The sequence below is a fragment of the Gnatocerus cornutus genome, chromosome 4 (genome assembly GCF_029298725.1).
Source record: "Gnatocerus cornutus isolate USDA-ARS CGAHR chromosome 4, icGnaCorn1.1, whole genome shotgun sequence".
NCBI classification, from domain to species: Eukaryota; Metazoa; Arthropoda; class Insecta; order Coleoptera; family Tenebrionidae; genus Gnatocerus; species Gnatocerus cornutus.
In genome coordinates this window covers 2,058,963-2,074,308 of record NC_142236.1, presented here as the reverse complement: position 1 = coordinate 2,074,308, position 15,346 = coordinate 2,058,963, and the positions used below count along the sequence as shown (strand labels likewise).

The 15,346-nt window shown below is 30.9% G+C and overlaps 1 protein-coding gene across 2 annotated transcripts in view; it reads left to right on the top strand.

The window, feature by feature from the left end:
* LOC148175873 (mannosyl-oligosaccharide alpha-1,2-mannosidase IA-like) overlaps window positions 1-15,346 on the top strand; it is a 57,045-nt gene that overhangs the window by 28,744 nt on the left and 12,955 nt on the right. The window contains exon 1 of one of the 2 annotated variants that reach the window (XM_088034194.1): window positions 12,763-13,137. The exons of the other annotated variant lie outside the window; for it this stretch is intronic. Coding sequence (XP_087890320.1) covers window positions 12,778-13,137 — 360 coding nt within the window. The 5' untranslated portion in view covers window positions 12,763-12,777. Of the gene's footprint in view, window positions 1-12,762; window positions 13,138-15,346 lie in introns of those variants that run through there. 2 annotated transcript variants of the gene reach the window in all.

Here is a 15,346-nt window from a genome sequence, read left to right as displayed (position 1 = left end):
TATCGCCTCGCGAAATTCTGCGCCAATTGAGCGTTGTGTCTAAGAATCCATTACTGGCGATAGCGTGATCATGTATTAAAAACGCCAATTGTAAAAAATCCATCCAAACATGGCCACGTTCTAATAACAATGAAAATAAACGTGCCATTACCGGCTTTAATGTGGCTATTAATGTCTCCGGATCACAGAATGTGAAATACCGCATTCTACGCAACTCCAATCTCAAGCCAAAACCGTTAGTGGCTTCAATGTGATCATTACCCTCCACTCATAGAACAAATTGTAAGTTTAACAGCGCTCGCAATTTTATATATTCACACGTAGAGTTTATAACCGCTGTAATAAAACTTTACACCTCTACAGGCACAAATCCGACCCACGACCGGAGAAAAACGCGATAAATTATCGTGATGTAAACAAACACGACTCGTGTTTTGGTATCTTTAATAACAATAAAGCTCTGGAACGAACCGAGCGCTGATTTTCTTCGGTTTCGCGTTACCGTTAATTAAACGCGAATACTAAACTTGAAATATTAAATATCGGGGGATAACGTGTAAACTTTCAGGAGAGAAAAACTGCGAAAGCCGGTCGGTGTTGTTATTAGGAAAGTTTAGCAGTTTATTTTTATTCGGTGACTTTGGTAAAAGAGTGTTATTCTTTCATTATGGCGGCGTTAGCCTGGCGCATCCGCCAAATAAAACCGCGCGGAATGGAGGAAGTTTCTTTTTTATTTCGCTCCATTTTGGGGGTTTACAGGTGGAATTAGAACTATTTCGTACTTTTTTTACACGATTTTATTTACAACTAAATTGGAACGAGTTTCGTACGAAATAAGTTAATCGTCTCGCCACTTTTTATGTTGGTAGTCCTGTCTGTCAAACGCCCGGTTGCCGTTAATGGAAAAATTAAATTATGGCAAAAAAAATAACGTTTGTTTCTTCTAAAAAAGCAGTTTTACTCATTTTTTTATGCAATTATAAGTTGATTTTGCGGATTTCACTCACATTTCGGCCGATTTCTTTAGAATAAACCGTTGGATCTTTATAAAACTTTATTATCTATGCTTTTCGATCTCTACTTTGCGAATACTGCTTAAAAAACCGTTTGTTTATAAAGAAAAATTGTCATTTAGCTTCAAATTTAATTGATTTTTCGACGAATTTCGCGGATTTCAAGCAAATTTTAGCTGATTTCTCTAGAATTAACCGTTGAATCTTAATAAAATTTTATTATTTTATGCATTTTAATCTTCACTTTGCAAATAAATTTTGCCTTAAAACCCGTTTTTTTTTATAAAGAAAATTGTATTTTTTTTTTAATTTAGTTGAATTTTTGACGAATTCTGCGGATTTCAAACGCATTTCTACCAATTTTTCCAGAATCAACCGTTGGATCTTAAGAGAGCTTCGTTATTTTATGTTTTTTAATCTCTACTTTGCAAATGCAGCCTCAAAAACTCCTTTCTTTAGAAAGAAAAACGAATTTTTATTTATTTAGTTTCAAATTTAATTGATTTTTCTACGAATTTCGCGGATTTCAATCACATTTTAGCCGATTTCTCTAGAATTAACCGTTGAATCTTTATAAAACTTTATTATTTTATGCATTTTAATCTTCACTTTGCAAATAAATTTTGCCTTAAAACCCGTTTTTTTTATAAAGAAAATTGTATTTTTTTTTAAATTTAGTTGAATTTTTGACGAATTCTGCGGATTTCAAACGCATTTCTACCAATTTTTCCAGAATCAACCGTTGGATCTTAAGAGAACTTCGTTATTTTATGTTTTTTAATCTCTACTTTGCAAATGCAGCCTCAAAAACTCCTTTCTTTAGAAAGAAAAACGAATTTTTATTTACTTAGTTTCAAATTTAATTGATTTTTCTACGAATTTCGCGGATTTCAATCACATTTTAGCCGATTTCTCTAGAATTAACCGTTGAATCTTTATAAAAATTTATTATTTGATGCATTTTAATCTTCACTTTGCAAATAAATTTTGCCTTAAAACCCGTTTTTTTTATAAAGAAAATTGTATTCTTTTTTAAATTTAGTTGAATTTTTGACGAATTCTGCGGATTTCAAACGCATTTCTACCAATTTTAAAAGCTTATCATTATCATAACTTTTTTTATTTTGAAAATGAACCAAAAATTGCCTCCACTTTCGATCAAATTTCGTAACTTTGGCAGTTTTAATCCCAAAGCAGTCAGATTTGGAAGTTTTTCTATTCTATTCAATTGTGCAAAATTCCAAAAAGTTAGAGCAAGGGATAAAATATTTAGAAATTTTTATTTTGGATGTGAAGTAAAAATTGTCTTTAGTTTCTATTTAATTTCATAGCTTTGACAGTTTTAATCCCAAAATAGTAAAATTTAGAGGTTTTACTACTTTTGCCTTGTTTATCGACTGTGCTGAATTCCAAAGTTTTAGAAGAAAAACCAAATTATTTAGAAATTTTTATTTTGGAATTGTACCCAAAAATTGCCTCCACTTTATACCTATTAACTTTCGTAACTTTAGCAGTTTTAATCTCAGAACAGACAAATTTTGAGATTTTACTACTTTCGACTTGTTTTTGCACTGTGCTAAATACCAAAATTTTAATAGAAGAAACAAAATTTTTAGAAAAACCTCAAGTCTTAAAAACCGTTTCTTTAGAGCGAAAATCAAATTTTTATTTATTTAGTTTCATGTTTATTTGATTTTTTGACGAATTTTACGGATTTCAAGCACACATTTCAGCCAATTTCTCCAGAATCTCGTTGAATCTCGATAAAACTTTATTATTTTATGCATTTTTATCTCTACTTTGCAAACACAGGCCCAAAAACGGTCTTTTTTATGAAGAAAATCGTCATTTACCTAAGAAAACCGAAACTTTTTTGTTGGCAACCCTGTCTGTCAAACGCCCGGAGCCGTTAATGGGAAAATTGAATTATGGCCGTAGCAACGTAAGCACTGATAGCGTAATGTATTCCGAGTCGTTAGACAAATCAGCGAAAATCGTTTTTCAACGTTATTTTTCGCGGGTTAAAATCCGCTTAAATTAATTACCATTGTCCGGAGAACAAAAAAACGATGATATTGTTCATGTTCGTTTGTGTTCAATGAACAAAAAACGATATAACGAGTTAACAAAGCGAGGGAACACAAAAGAAGATAAAGGCGACATGCAGACCTCCGTGTGCACTTCATCTTGGAAATTTGTGGAGCGTTTTAAGGGAAAGACGTTCCGTTCCGCTTTCTTGATGGTAGACACCATGTAAATAAATCAAAATGTTACATTGAAGCGAGTTTTATGGCGTTCTCGGTTCTTCTATTGTGTCGATTCTGTATGAAATAAATAAGTAATTATACATACAGCGGGCAGACCAAATTCAATGTAAATTTCTTGTATTGTCTGGAAGGAACGTCGCTGATTAAATCTTACAGATGGGGCATCCGCAGTGATAATGATACGACTTGCCTTAAATAGAATGCGTAACAGACGTACGACGGATTCGCCATTACCGACTGCGCTCACAATTTTACAATTAACTAGTCTGAACTTATTTATTCATAATATAGAATTACAGCGATAAAACGCGTAATTTAATGACACCATAAACTCGCATATGTATGCTTGTCATAACGTTATGGTGTCACGTATGTCGTAAATTGTCCAATGCAACGATACTCCCAATAATCGAATTATAGTAATAACATGCAAATTACATCGGAAATAGGCTGAGAGTGTCATTCACTTGAAACCTACTTTCTATTTCCGTGGATCTATAAATACAATTTTCCTCCACTGTCTAAAATTCGTTGGATTGCACACGCATGCAAATTGTTATTTATAGGTTTGCTCTTTTTTATGATTGTTTTGTTGGCAATCGTAACGGAAAGGTTATCTTTTACATATTCATTAACGATAAAAATTATCGGTGATTTATTAATAATGTAAATGGAAGGAACGGTCGAGCACGCGACCGATTTCCACGAGTCGAGCATTCAGGAGTCTCGTGTCGACGTCAAAATAAAGAGAAGTTGGGTGTTTATGCGCTTTCGACAATATTTCATTTTGATACCGTTTGACTTGAGATAAAATGGAAGATAGCTAAGAATAAATTTGACGAGTCGGTAAATATTGGAAAGACACTTTTTGGGATTTCTTAGATTTTAGATATTTCTGTATTGTCTCCTGCGATTTCTTCAAATTTTTTCGTTTTTTTTTTATTATTTTACTTCTTTCGTTTGTTTTGACGATTAGAATGGTCAGAGAATCCCGGTAAATCTAAAAGAAATCTCGAGAATCAAAGGAATTCAACGAATCTCAAGAAATTGCAGGAGAAATCTAAAAGCTAAAAGATAATATCTGGAAATCTTGGAAAGTTAACACTTTAAATCGAAGGTCCCAAAATCCTGAAGAAATGTGGGGAATTTAAGGAATCTCAGAGATTCCAAATACACTATTTAGAACATTTTTGTTTAATTTTTGATCCCAAAAAATCTAAAAGAGATCTCGAGAATCAAAGAAATCCTAAAAATTTGCAGGAGAAATCTTAAAGACAATTCCAGAGAAGTTGACTCGTTAAGTCGAGGATTCCCGAAAAAATTGAAAAATCCGATAATAAGGGAAGAATTTTGAGCATTAGAGAACCTCGGAGAATCCAAAAACAGTAAAATTCGAAGAATTGGAGTTAAAAAGTTTTGTTCTATTTTTAGATTCTTAAGATTTTCCTTGGAAATTGTTGACAGATTCTTGTAGATTTTGTACAGATTCTTCTTCTCGCTTATTACGTTTCTTCTTTAGAATTCCAGAAAATTCTTTTGAACGCTTTGATCCCTAGAATCTCTGGAAGGCTCTTGGAGCGCGTTTTCTAAATTCAACATTTTCAGTGGGCGTCGCATTCTTCCACTTTGCTAAATGAAGACAAAGTGGGCGTCATCCCGTCTATTGTCATGTCGACCAACTGTTATTCGAAATAACCATATCATAATTTGCCTCCATTTGTTACCAATCTAAGAGTGATTTGTGCATCAAGCGCGCGAAGTGGCACTTTACCCCAAAAATGCATGTCATTACATTTTTCTTTATCTTTTTTTTTTGTTTCAGGTAAGGCCAACCACCTGCTGTAATGATCACAAATAGCTCCGTAAGTGGCTCCATACCTGTACATTTCTTTCTTACAAAACTTTATTTTATTACGCAATTTACTGCTCCGAGTTTTATGCACCGTGCATTTTATTGCATCCCATTATGTAAACTGTGGACTTGAAAACAAGATAAAAGTGCAAGCACGAACATAAACATTGGGAAAATAATAAGAACGAAAAAAATGAGATTTTTTGAATCCCGCGAGCACGAATGTAAATTTCCAACAAGAAACTTATTTTTATCTGTACCGGATATGTTACGGATCGAAACGTCATAATTTATTTAGTAAGAAAACACGTATTCGAATTTAAATCCGACAGAACGAAATTTATAATTTTCATTGAATTGAAATAAACGAAGCCGCGTGAAATAATTTACAAGGCTCTGAAAAGTTTCTCCGGTTGGCAACTCTGTCGCGTGATTAAACGTAATATCTTCATCGATCGCGATGGAACCTGCACTTTTACCAACTAAATCAAAGTAAATAGGCATCGACTATTACTCTCTGCTACCACAACAATATTCACATCGCAGGTACACATCCTGAAAGCCATAGGAAATTGTAAGCAAACACGCCAGCAACGTTAATTTCGCTAGAGTACATTAAAGGGGAAAGTCAGGACGGGCTAATTTAATTGGTTCGGTGGAGGATGCGCGAAATTTCGCTCGCTTCGCTCGCCCCGGAAAAATCCGGGTAATCCATAACTCCTCGCCACAATCAACTACACTCTTTATCGCCTTCTCTGTAATTCCGGGTGACAGGATTCGCCCTCCGGACTCGTAAAACATAGTAAAAGGTTCGACTCATTCCGCTGATAAATTTCATTTCGAAGGGGCGTAAAATTTTTGGATTCTTTTAGTACCATGAAAACCTAATGGTAACGGAGTGAGGATCGCGGTTGTGAAAGGATTAAAATATCATTAAGGGAAGAGAGGGAATTCCTTCGGGAAAGACGGAGTGTAATCCCTAAATTGGTTTCTTTTTCTGGGATTAACCTGGGAAATTTCGGAAGGAACATTGTTTCCAATATTGTAGTTATGATTATAAAATTTCTGCATTGAATTGATCCTTTCAAAGGAGAGAATTACCTGTGAATCAATTTATATGGAAATTGCGGCGAAATGAAAAATAAATGTAAATATACACTGACGTTCAAAAATCTTGCACCCTTGACATTTTTGTATTCCATTTTAGGCAAAACTAAAATTATTAAAAAAAATTTTTATTAAAATTTGTAGGATCTTTAGTTATGACGATGAAATTTATGGAGCTCATTATTTCTAAAGTGTTCATTAGTTGCACCAAAGCACAACAATTTAGAACAAGAAATAGAGATTTTAGAATTTTTTATTTTAGAACGAATAAAAAATTTTCAACTTTTGTTTAATAAAATTCGTATCTTTGTTAATTTTTAAGTTATGAAGACGAAATTTATGGAGGTTCCTACTTCAAAAGTGTTTATTAACTGCACTAAAGCACAAAATTTTAGAACAAGAAATAGAGATTTGAGAATTTTCCATTTTAGAACAAACCAAATATTTTCAACTTTTTTTTAATAAAATTCGTATCTTTGTTAGTTTTTAAGTTATGACAATAAAATTTATGGAGGTTTATACTTCTAAAGTGTTCATTAACTGCACCAATGCACAACATTTTAGAACAAGGAATAGAGATTTTAGAATTTCTTATTTTAGAACGAACTAAAATTTTTCAACTTTTGTTTAATAAAATTCGTATCTTTGTTAATTTTTAAGTTATGACGACGAATTTTATGGAGGTTCCTTCTTCAAAAGTGTTTATTAACTGCACTAAAGTACAAAACTTTAGAACAAGAAATAGAGATTTGAGAATTTTTCATTTTAGAACAAACTAAATATTTTCAACTTTTTTATAATAAAATTCGTATCTTTGTTAGTTTTTAAGTTATGACGACGAAATTTATGGAGGTTCCTACTTTTAAAGTGTCTATTAACTGCACGAAAGCACAAAATTTTAGAACAAGAAATAGAGATTTTAGAATTTTTCATTTTAGAACGAACCAAAAATTTTCAACTTTTTTATAATAAAATTCGTATCGTTGTTAGTTTTTAAGTTATGACGATGAAATTTATGAAGATCATTATTTCTAAAGTGTTTATTTATTGCACTAAAGCACAAAATTTTAGAACAAGAAATAGAAATTTTAGAATTTTTTATTTTAGAACGAACCAAAAATTTTCAACTTTTGTTTAATAAAATTCGTATCTTTGTTAATTTTTATGTTATGACGACGAAATTTATGGCGGTTACTACTTCTAAAGTGTTTATTAACTGCACATAAGCACAAAATTTTAGAACAAGAAATAGAGATTTTAGAATTTTTCATTTTAGAACGAACCAAAAATTTTCAACTTTTTTATAATAAAATTCGTATCTTTGTTAGTTTTTAAGTTATGACGATGAAATTTATGGAGCTCATTATTTCTAACGTGTTCATTAGTTGCACCAAAGCACAACATTTTAGAACAAGAAATAGAGATTTTAGAATTTTTTATTTTAGAACGAACCAAAATTTTTCAACTTTTGTTTAATAAAATTCGTATCTTTGTTAATTTTTAAGTTATGACGACGAAATTTATGGAGGTTACTACTTCTAAAGTGTTTATTAACTGCACATAAGCACAAAATTCTAGAACAAGAAATAGAGATTTTAGAATTTTTCATTTTAAAACGAACCAAAAATTTTCAACTTTTTTATAATAAAATTCGTATCTTTGTTAGTTTTTAAGTTATGACGATGAAATTTATGGAGCTCATTATTTCTAACGTGTTCATTAGTTGCACCAAAGCACAACATTTTAGAACAAGAAATAGAGATTTTAGAATTTTTTATTTTAGAACGAACCAAAATTTTTCAACTTTTGTTTAATAAAATTCGTATCTTTGTTAATTTTTAAGTTATGACGACGAAATTTATGGAGGTTACTACTTCTAAAGTGTTTATTAACTGCACATAAGCACAAAATTTTAGAACAAGAGATTTTAGAATTTTTCATTTTAGAACGAACCAAAAATTTTCTACTTTTTTATAATAAAATTCGTATCTTTGTTAGTTTTTAAGTTATGACGATAAAATTTATGGAGGTTTATACTTCTAAAGTGTTCATTTACTGCATCCAAGCACAACATTTTAGAACAAGAAATAGAGATCTTAGAATTTTTTATTTCAGAACGAACCAAAAATTTTCAATTTTTTAATAAAATTTGTATCTGTTAATTTTTAAGTTATGACGATGAAATTTATGGAGGTTACTATTTCTAAAGTGTTTATGTTACAAGTAATATTTTAGAAACTTTTACTTTTGAACGAACCTAAAAAATTTTTTTATTTTTTTTTTTAATAAACTTTAAAGTTCAGTTAAGCCCATATTTAAATTTTGATATTTATTATAGTTTTATAAGGGGGTGCAAGATTTTTGAACGTGAGTGTATATAAATATTCAAAAATAAATATAAATAAACTCGAGCTTAATTTTTCACTTGACCAGTCATGTTTCCTCAATTATCTTATTAGTAAAAGGGTAGAAAAAGCTGACTGTATAATCACCGGCGTGAGAAAGGCCTTGCCGTTGGCGGTAGACAGCTTTTTCAGAACTTGTTACGAAAATAACTGTCACAATTACAAACCTGCTTCGATGTTTTTCAACTGCCGTTTTTAGCCCTCCAGTTAATCTAATTCCAAACATGCGATAAGCTGAAAATTCGATGGAGGTCAAGTCAAAGTGGTCACCTTGCACGAGAAGAAGACGTGAAACTGAAGAAATGCTCTCATCCATTTGTCGTTTATAATTTATGATTACGGCGCATTACCTCTATTAAACCCGGGATATAATCCACACAATATCGCAGCAGTGCTTTCCCTTATTTGATCAAAGCATTTTGCGATTTATTATTCAGTAGGTAGCGTGGAAGTGGAGTCTAAGAGTAGAGTCACACGGCACAACGGCGATTTTTATCAATTTTCCTAGAGAAACCGTCATAAACTGTAGAAAATTCCGCGGAGAATTTACATAATTTCATCGAGTTATAATAGCCGTGATTTATGACAATTCTGTGATAACCTTCTTTTGGTCAGGTTTGGCCGAAAGCGGTGACATTTGACACGGGATTACTCATCTTGTGCCCGATAAAATATTCACCGTTTTGACAGAAACCGTCATCTTCGTCGTTTCAACGCCCTCAAAACAACGTCGCGTTCAAGATTCCATTATAATAATCCATTCGACGGAAAAATACGAACATTAAACTGATGCTATAAAGAGAATAGGTAAATAAATTTTCCGCTTTTAAGAAAATGCTTCGCATAATATTTCCCCAGGAGGCACGAAGACGCGCGTCTTTTGCTAATGAACGTTATCTGGGAAAAATTCGGCTTTTAAAGGTGTTTTAAAGTGAGTTTTGCATTTTATAAACGCTTCGATTTGGGGAGATAAGTGACGGTTTTATGGGGTTTTGACGTCTCGGGCGAGGAGAGGAATTCAATTAATGTCACATGTTTATCTATGGAAATGTTTGGATTCTTTAGATTTTAAGAATGTTTTGTTTTTTAGTTTATTTTTTCGGTTTTTTCTTTACTTTCTTTGTTTCTCTTCGTTTGAATATTTTCTTCAATTTTTTGGGATTGAGATTCTTCAGATTTGCATGCTTACAATTCTTCAAAAATTCTTTGTTTTAGATTAATTTCTTGGAAATTTCTTATAGAATTCTTTACAGTATCCTTTATGGATTTTTTTGGACGAATTTAATTTTTACAGTCTCTAGATGATTATTTTATTTTATTTTTTTTTATTTTTTGACAGATTCATCGGAACATTCTTTAAACGTTTCGATTTTTTATATTCTTTAGAGAATTTGTTATAAAACTTTTTGGAGGATTCTTTAAGAAATTCTTTAGTCGATTTTTAGTTTTATATACTCCAGGCGATTTTTCTATTTTATTTGAAGGATTTTCGCACTTTTTGATTCTTTGGAAAATTTCTTTTTGCAAAAATTCTTTACGCGATTTTTCTATTTAATTTATTTAGAATTCTTTGTTTAATTCATGGGAGGTTTCTTTAGATTCTTTAGAGATTATTTTGCATTATTTGTCTGAACAATTTTTTGGTCGGTTTTTCTCTTTGAAGAACTCGTCAGGCGATTTTTTGAACTCTTTGGTTCTTTAAGTTCTTTGGAAAATTTCTTTTCTTTGAATGAATTCTTTAAATTTTTAGTTTTATACATATATGTTCCAAACGTTTGTTTTTAGAAAACTTTGAAGAATTCATCATAGGATTCTTTGGCCTTTTTGATTCTCTAGATTCTTTGGAGAATCTCTTTTTGCTGAATTTTTTAGACGATTTTTTTGATTTTTTGAAGAAATTATTGGAGGATTCTTTGAATTTTTGTTGTTTAGATTCTTTGGAGTATGTTTGCCTTTTTGCAGAATTTCTTGGACGATTTTTCTATTTAATTTTTTTTATAATTCTTTGAAGAATCCATCATTCACTTCTTTGGACTCTTTGATTCTTTAAATTCTTTGGAGAATTTTTTGAGCAATTTTTTGGCCGATTTTTAATTTTATATTCTCTAGATGATTTTTTATTTTAATTTTTTTGAATTATTTTAAAGATTTATTGGAGAATTCTTTAGATTCTTTGGTATATTTCTTTCTGCCGGATTTTTTGAGGAATTCTTTGGAGGATTTTTCTATTTTATTTTGTTTTTGAATTTTTTGAAGAATTCATCGGAGGATTATTTAGACTCTTCAATTCTTTAGATTCTTTAGATTCTTTAGATTCTTTAGATTCTTTAGATTCTTTAGATTCTTTAGATTCTTTAGATTCTTTAGATTCTTTGGAGAATTTGTTTTTGCAGGATTCTTTGAGGATTTTTTTGGACGATTTAGAATTTTATAAAATATTTCTTGGAGAATTTTTTGGACTCTTTGATTCTCAAGATTTTTTGGAGAATTTGTTTCCACCGCATTCTTTGGACTGTTTTTAAGTTTACAGTTTCTACGATTTTTTTATTTAATGTTTAGGATTTTTTTGAAAGACTTATCGAAGGCTTCTTAGGACTCTTTAATTCTAGATTCTTCAAAGATTTTTTGTAGGATTTTCTAAGAAATTCTTTGGACGAATTTAATTTTTTTATTTTCTAGATAATTTTTTATTTTCATTTTTTTAGATTTTTTGTCAAATTTATTCTAGAATTTTTTGATTGATTTTTCTATTTTATTTTTGATTTTTCTATTCTATTTTTTTAGAATTCTTTGAAGAATTTATTTAAGGATTCTCTAGAATTTTTTATTCTTTAGATTCTTTGGAGTATTTTTTGCAGGATTCATTCCGGAATTCTTTGACCGATTATTCTATTATTTTTTTTTTAGAATTCTTTGAAGAATTCACTGAAGAATTCTCTGGAATTTTCGAGTCTTTAGAGTATTTCTTTTTGAAAAATTCATTCAGGAATTTTTTGGCCGATTTTTCTATTTTATTTTTTTAGAATTCTTTGCTGACATTATTAGAGGGTTCTCTGGGATTTTTTGTTCATTAGATTTTTTAGAGTACGGATTCTTTGTGCAAGATTCGTTGCGGAAGGATTTATTGAACGCTTTGATTTTTTAGATTCTTTGGAAAATTCCTTTTTGTCGAATTCTTTGAGGACAATTTTTAGTTTTACATTCTTTGGATTCTTTGGGGGATTTCTTAGGGAATTCTTTGGACGATTTTGTGACAGTGACGAAGAATTTTCCTCAAAAAAACGAAAAATCGATCTTCCTCATCGATATTTGTCTTAACCACCTCATATGCATATTTGATAAAACTACCTCTTGAATAATTACCACACTAACGACCCTCTCAGATCGAAACCCGATAATTAAATTTATTACATTTTGCCGATGATTATCACAACTCGAGGCACTTTAATGAAAAACCAGAAAACCTCCGACTCCCCATCACGATCGATGAAGACTTTAAGCTAAATTGTCATCGACAACAAAACCGGCCTTCGGCTATTGTAAATTGAAACGACCACCTCAAGAGTCTTTTCTCCCTCATTTTGATGGAAGGTAATAAAATACAATTACACGACATTACACAAACAGTTGCTGCGTAATGTAATGTTGACGATCCACAGATCATTAACTTTGTAACCGACGATCGGCAAAGAAATGAGGCCTTGTTTATTGCCCTTTGCTTCATGCGCGGAAACTGGAATCTCTTCGGACTGTTGATAAGATTTTTTTCACGCCGACGATCAGAGTACACGCGGAAATGTTACACTTCTTGAGATGGGGGTGGTTGAAAATAGCGCTTTTATGGAGGAATTTTGATAATGTTATCTTCAATTGGGCACAATAATTATCTGTTCTCATGAGTGATTCCTCCCCAAAAATCTCTTCAAATCGTCGTCTGTTATGATGATTATCCCGCCGATTGTTTAATTGACCTGTGGGATGCAGCACCACTTATCTCGTTTATTCCGCACCAATTCCGCTAGTGTCGTGTGCCAACATAAAATTTAATCGAAAAATTCACCCAACCATAATCAAACAAACGAAAAAAAACCTCCAAACGAAATTCCATGATTGGTTTTCGGCGGAACCACGCGATGACCCCTCTTCCTTTCCACTTTCACAACTCATTCGATAACAGAAGAATTGATAAGAGCATTAACAACAAATCACACCACTTCAGGTCAGTTCAGTTCACTTTTCGGTTGTACAAAGTGAAGAAGTGTCTTAAGATGGTTTTACCGAATAAAGCGGCCACTGCTGGGGTGACTTCTGCCATTTTGGTGGTGGCGTGGACGGGGGTGTATTTAAGTAGACATTCGAGTAGTCAGAATGTGAGCGTGGAAGTGGAGGAAGTTACGACGGAGGGGGTTGTGTACGAGTTCGTTACGTTGGAGGAGAATGAGACTTTTAGTTCGATTGAGGAAAATCGGATGAGAAAGGAGAAGGTTAAAGAGGTAAATGAGGTTTTGCGAGGACGGAAGTTTTGCTTTGTGGAGATAGGTTTATCGGGTTGGCTGTTTCCTGTGTCCTGGAATATTCTGCTAATTATTATCTGCGGTGCTTGCGGTGGAAGGTTTTACTTTTGTTTTATTCGGTTTATTCTCTAAATTAATGGTTAAAGTTTTTAGATTCGAGTCCAACTATTTGTTTTGCGATTTTTTTTCTTTTTATTCATAAAATTTTGATGTTTTTTTTTTATGAAAGATTCCTTTTTGGACGTTTTTTCTTTACGTTCTTTAGAGGTTTTTTGTTAATTTTATTTTTGAAAAATTTGTTGCATTTTTTAAGGTATTTTTTGGCCAATTCTCAGAACGATTTTTAGTTAAAGTGGATTCTTCTTTACATTTTTTATAGAATCTTATGTTTTTATTTTTTAGAATTTTTGGTTTAACGTGCATTTTATAGACGATTTTCTTATCTAATTTATAATTTTTTAATGAATCTGTCAGAAGATTGGACTCTTTGATTTTTTAGACACTTTGGAGGATTTTTATTGAAGTCTTTTTCAGGATTCCTTAGGGAACTTTTTAAACGATTTTAAAATTTTCTAGGCGATATTTTTACTTTATTTTTTAGAGTTTTTCTAATTTATTATTTGTGAAAGATTTTCCTTTTTTATTTTATTCATTCTTTAAAATGGTTTTCATCCTAAAATTTTGGAGGATTTTGAGAAAAATGTTTTGAAGAGTTTTTCGCTAGTTTTGATTCTTTTTCTTCTTGGAGGTTTGAGGGTTTTTTGCGCTTTTTTTTATGTAGGATTCTATAAAACATTTTTGAACGTTTTTTTTACATTTTTAGATGATTTTTGTTTATTTTATTTTTGCAAAATGGTTGGATTTTTTGAAATATTTTTGGCCAATTCGGTTTAGACGATTTTTGCCTAAAGTGAATTTTTTTTCTTTCTTTCTTTTTCTTTGCTTGATTTTTTGAGGATTTTTTTGACGATTTTTAGTTTTACATTTTCTAGTCTTCGATTCTAACTGTGAAGAAGTTTGGGGAAAGTGATTTGAAGATTTTTTCGCGATTTTTTATTATAATATTTGATTCTTACCATTTTCAGTTTTTTTAGATTTTTTTTGTTAATTTTATTTTAGAAAAATTCTTGGATTCGTTGAGGTAAATTTTGGAGAATTCCCTAGGCGACTTTTAGTTGGGGTCGATTCTTCGGATTTTTATTTTTAATATTTAAATTTTTCCAAGGATTAATCTTCATCCGAGGATTCTTAGAGGAATTTTTTGGAAGATTTTTGAATTTACATTTTGTAGACGATTTTTATATTTTATTTTTTAGCATTTTTTGAATTTCAGATTCTTTGGAGAATTGTTTATAGAGACTTACTTGAACAATTTTTGTACTTTGTTTCTTTGGATTCGTTCGAGAATTTCTTATTTTTGCAACGTTTTTTTGAGGACTTTTTGGACGATTTTTAGATTTACATACTCCAGACAATTTTTTTTTAGAATCATTTAAAGGATTCATCAGAGGATTTTTTGGTCTTTTTTATACTCTAGATCCTTTGGAGAATTTCTTTTTGCAGAATATTCTGACAATTTTTTGAACGATTTTTCCATTTTTTTTTTAGTTTTTTGATGAATGCATTAGAGGATTCTTTGGACTCTTTGATTCTTTAAATTCTTTGGAGAATTTTTTGAGCAATTTTCTAAACGAGTTTTAGTTTTATATTCTCTAAAAGATTTGTTTTTTATTTTTTTAATTCTTTGTAGTATTTTTTGAGAAAATATTGTTTGGGCGCTTTATAATTTTATATTCTTTAGACGATTTTTTATTTAATTTTTTTAGAATAATTTTAAGGATTCATCGGACGATTCTTCAGACTCTTTGATTCTCTTGGAGGACTTTTTATAGAATTCTATGAAGAATTCTTTTCAACGTATTGTAATTTTAATACTCTTAAGGATTTTTTTTATTTTTTTTTTAATTATATCATTATCTGCGGTCCATGCGGTAAAAGGTTTTTCTAAATTTGTTTCCATGCTTCAATTTTTTAGATTTAAATTTAACTGTGGAGGAATTTGGAGAAAATGATTTGAAGAATTTTTTGTTATTTTTGATTTTTGTTATTTTTGTCATTTTAAGTTTTTTTAGGTGATTCTTGGACATTTATAAAAGATCTTTTGAAGAATTTTTGAACCGTTTTTTTT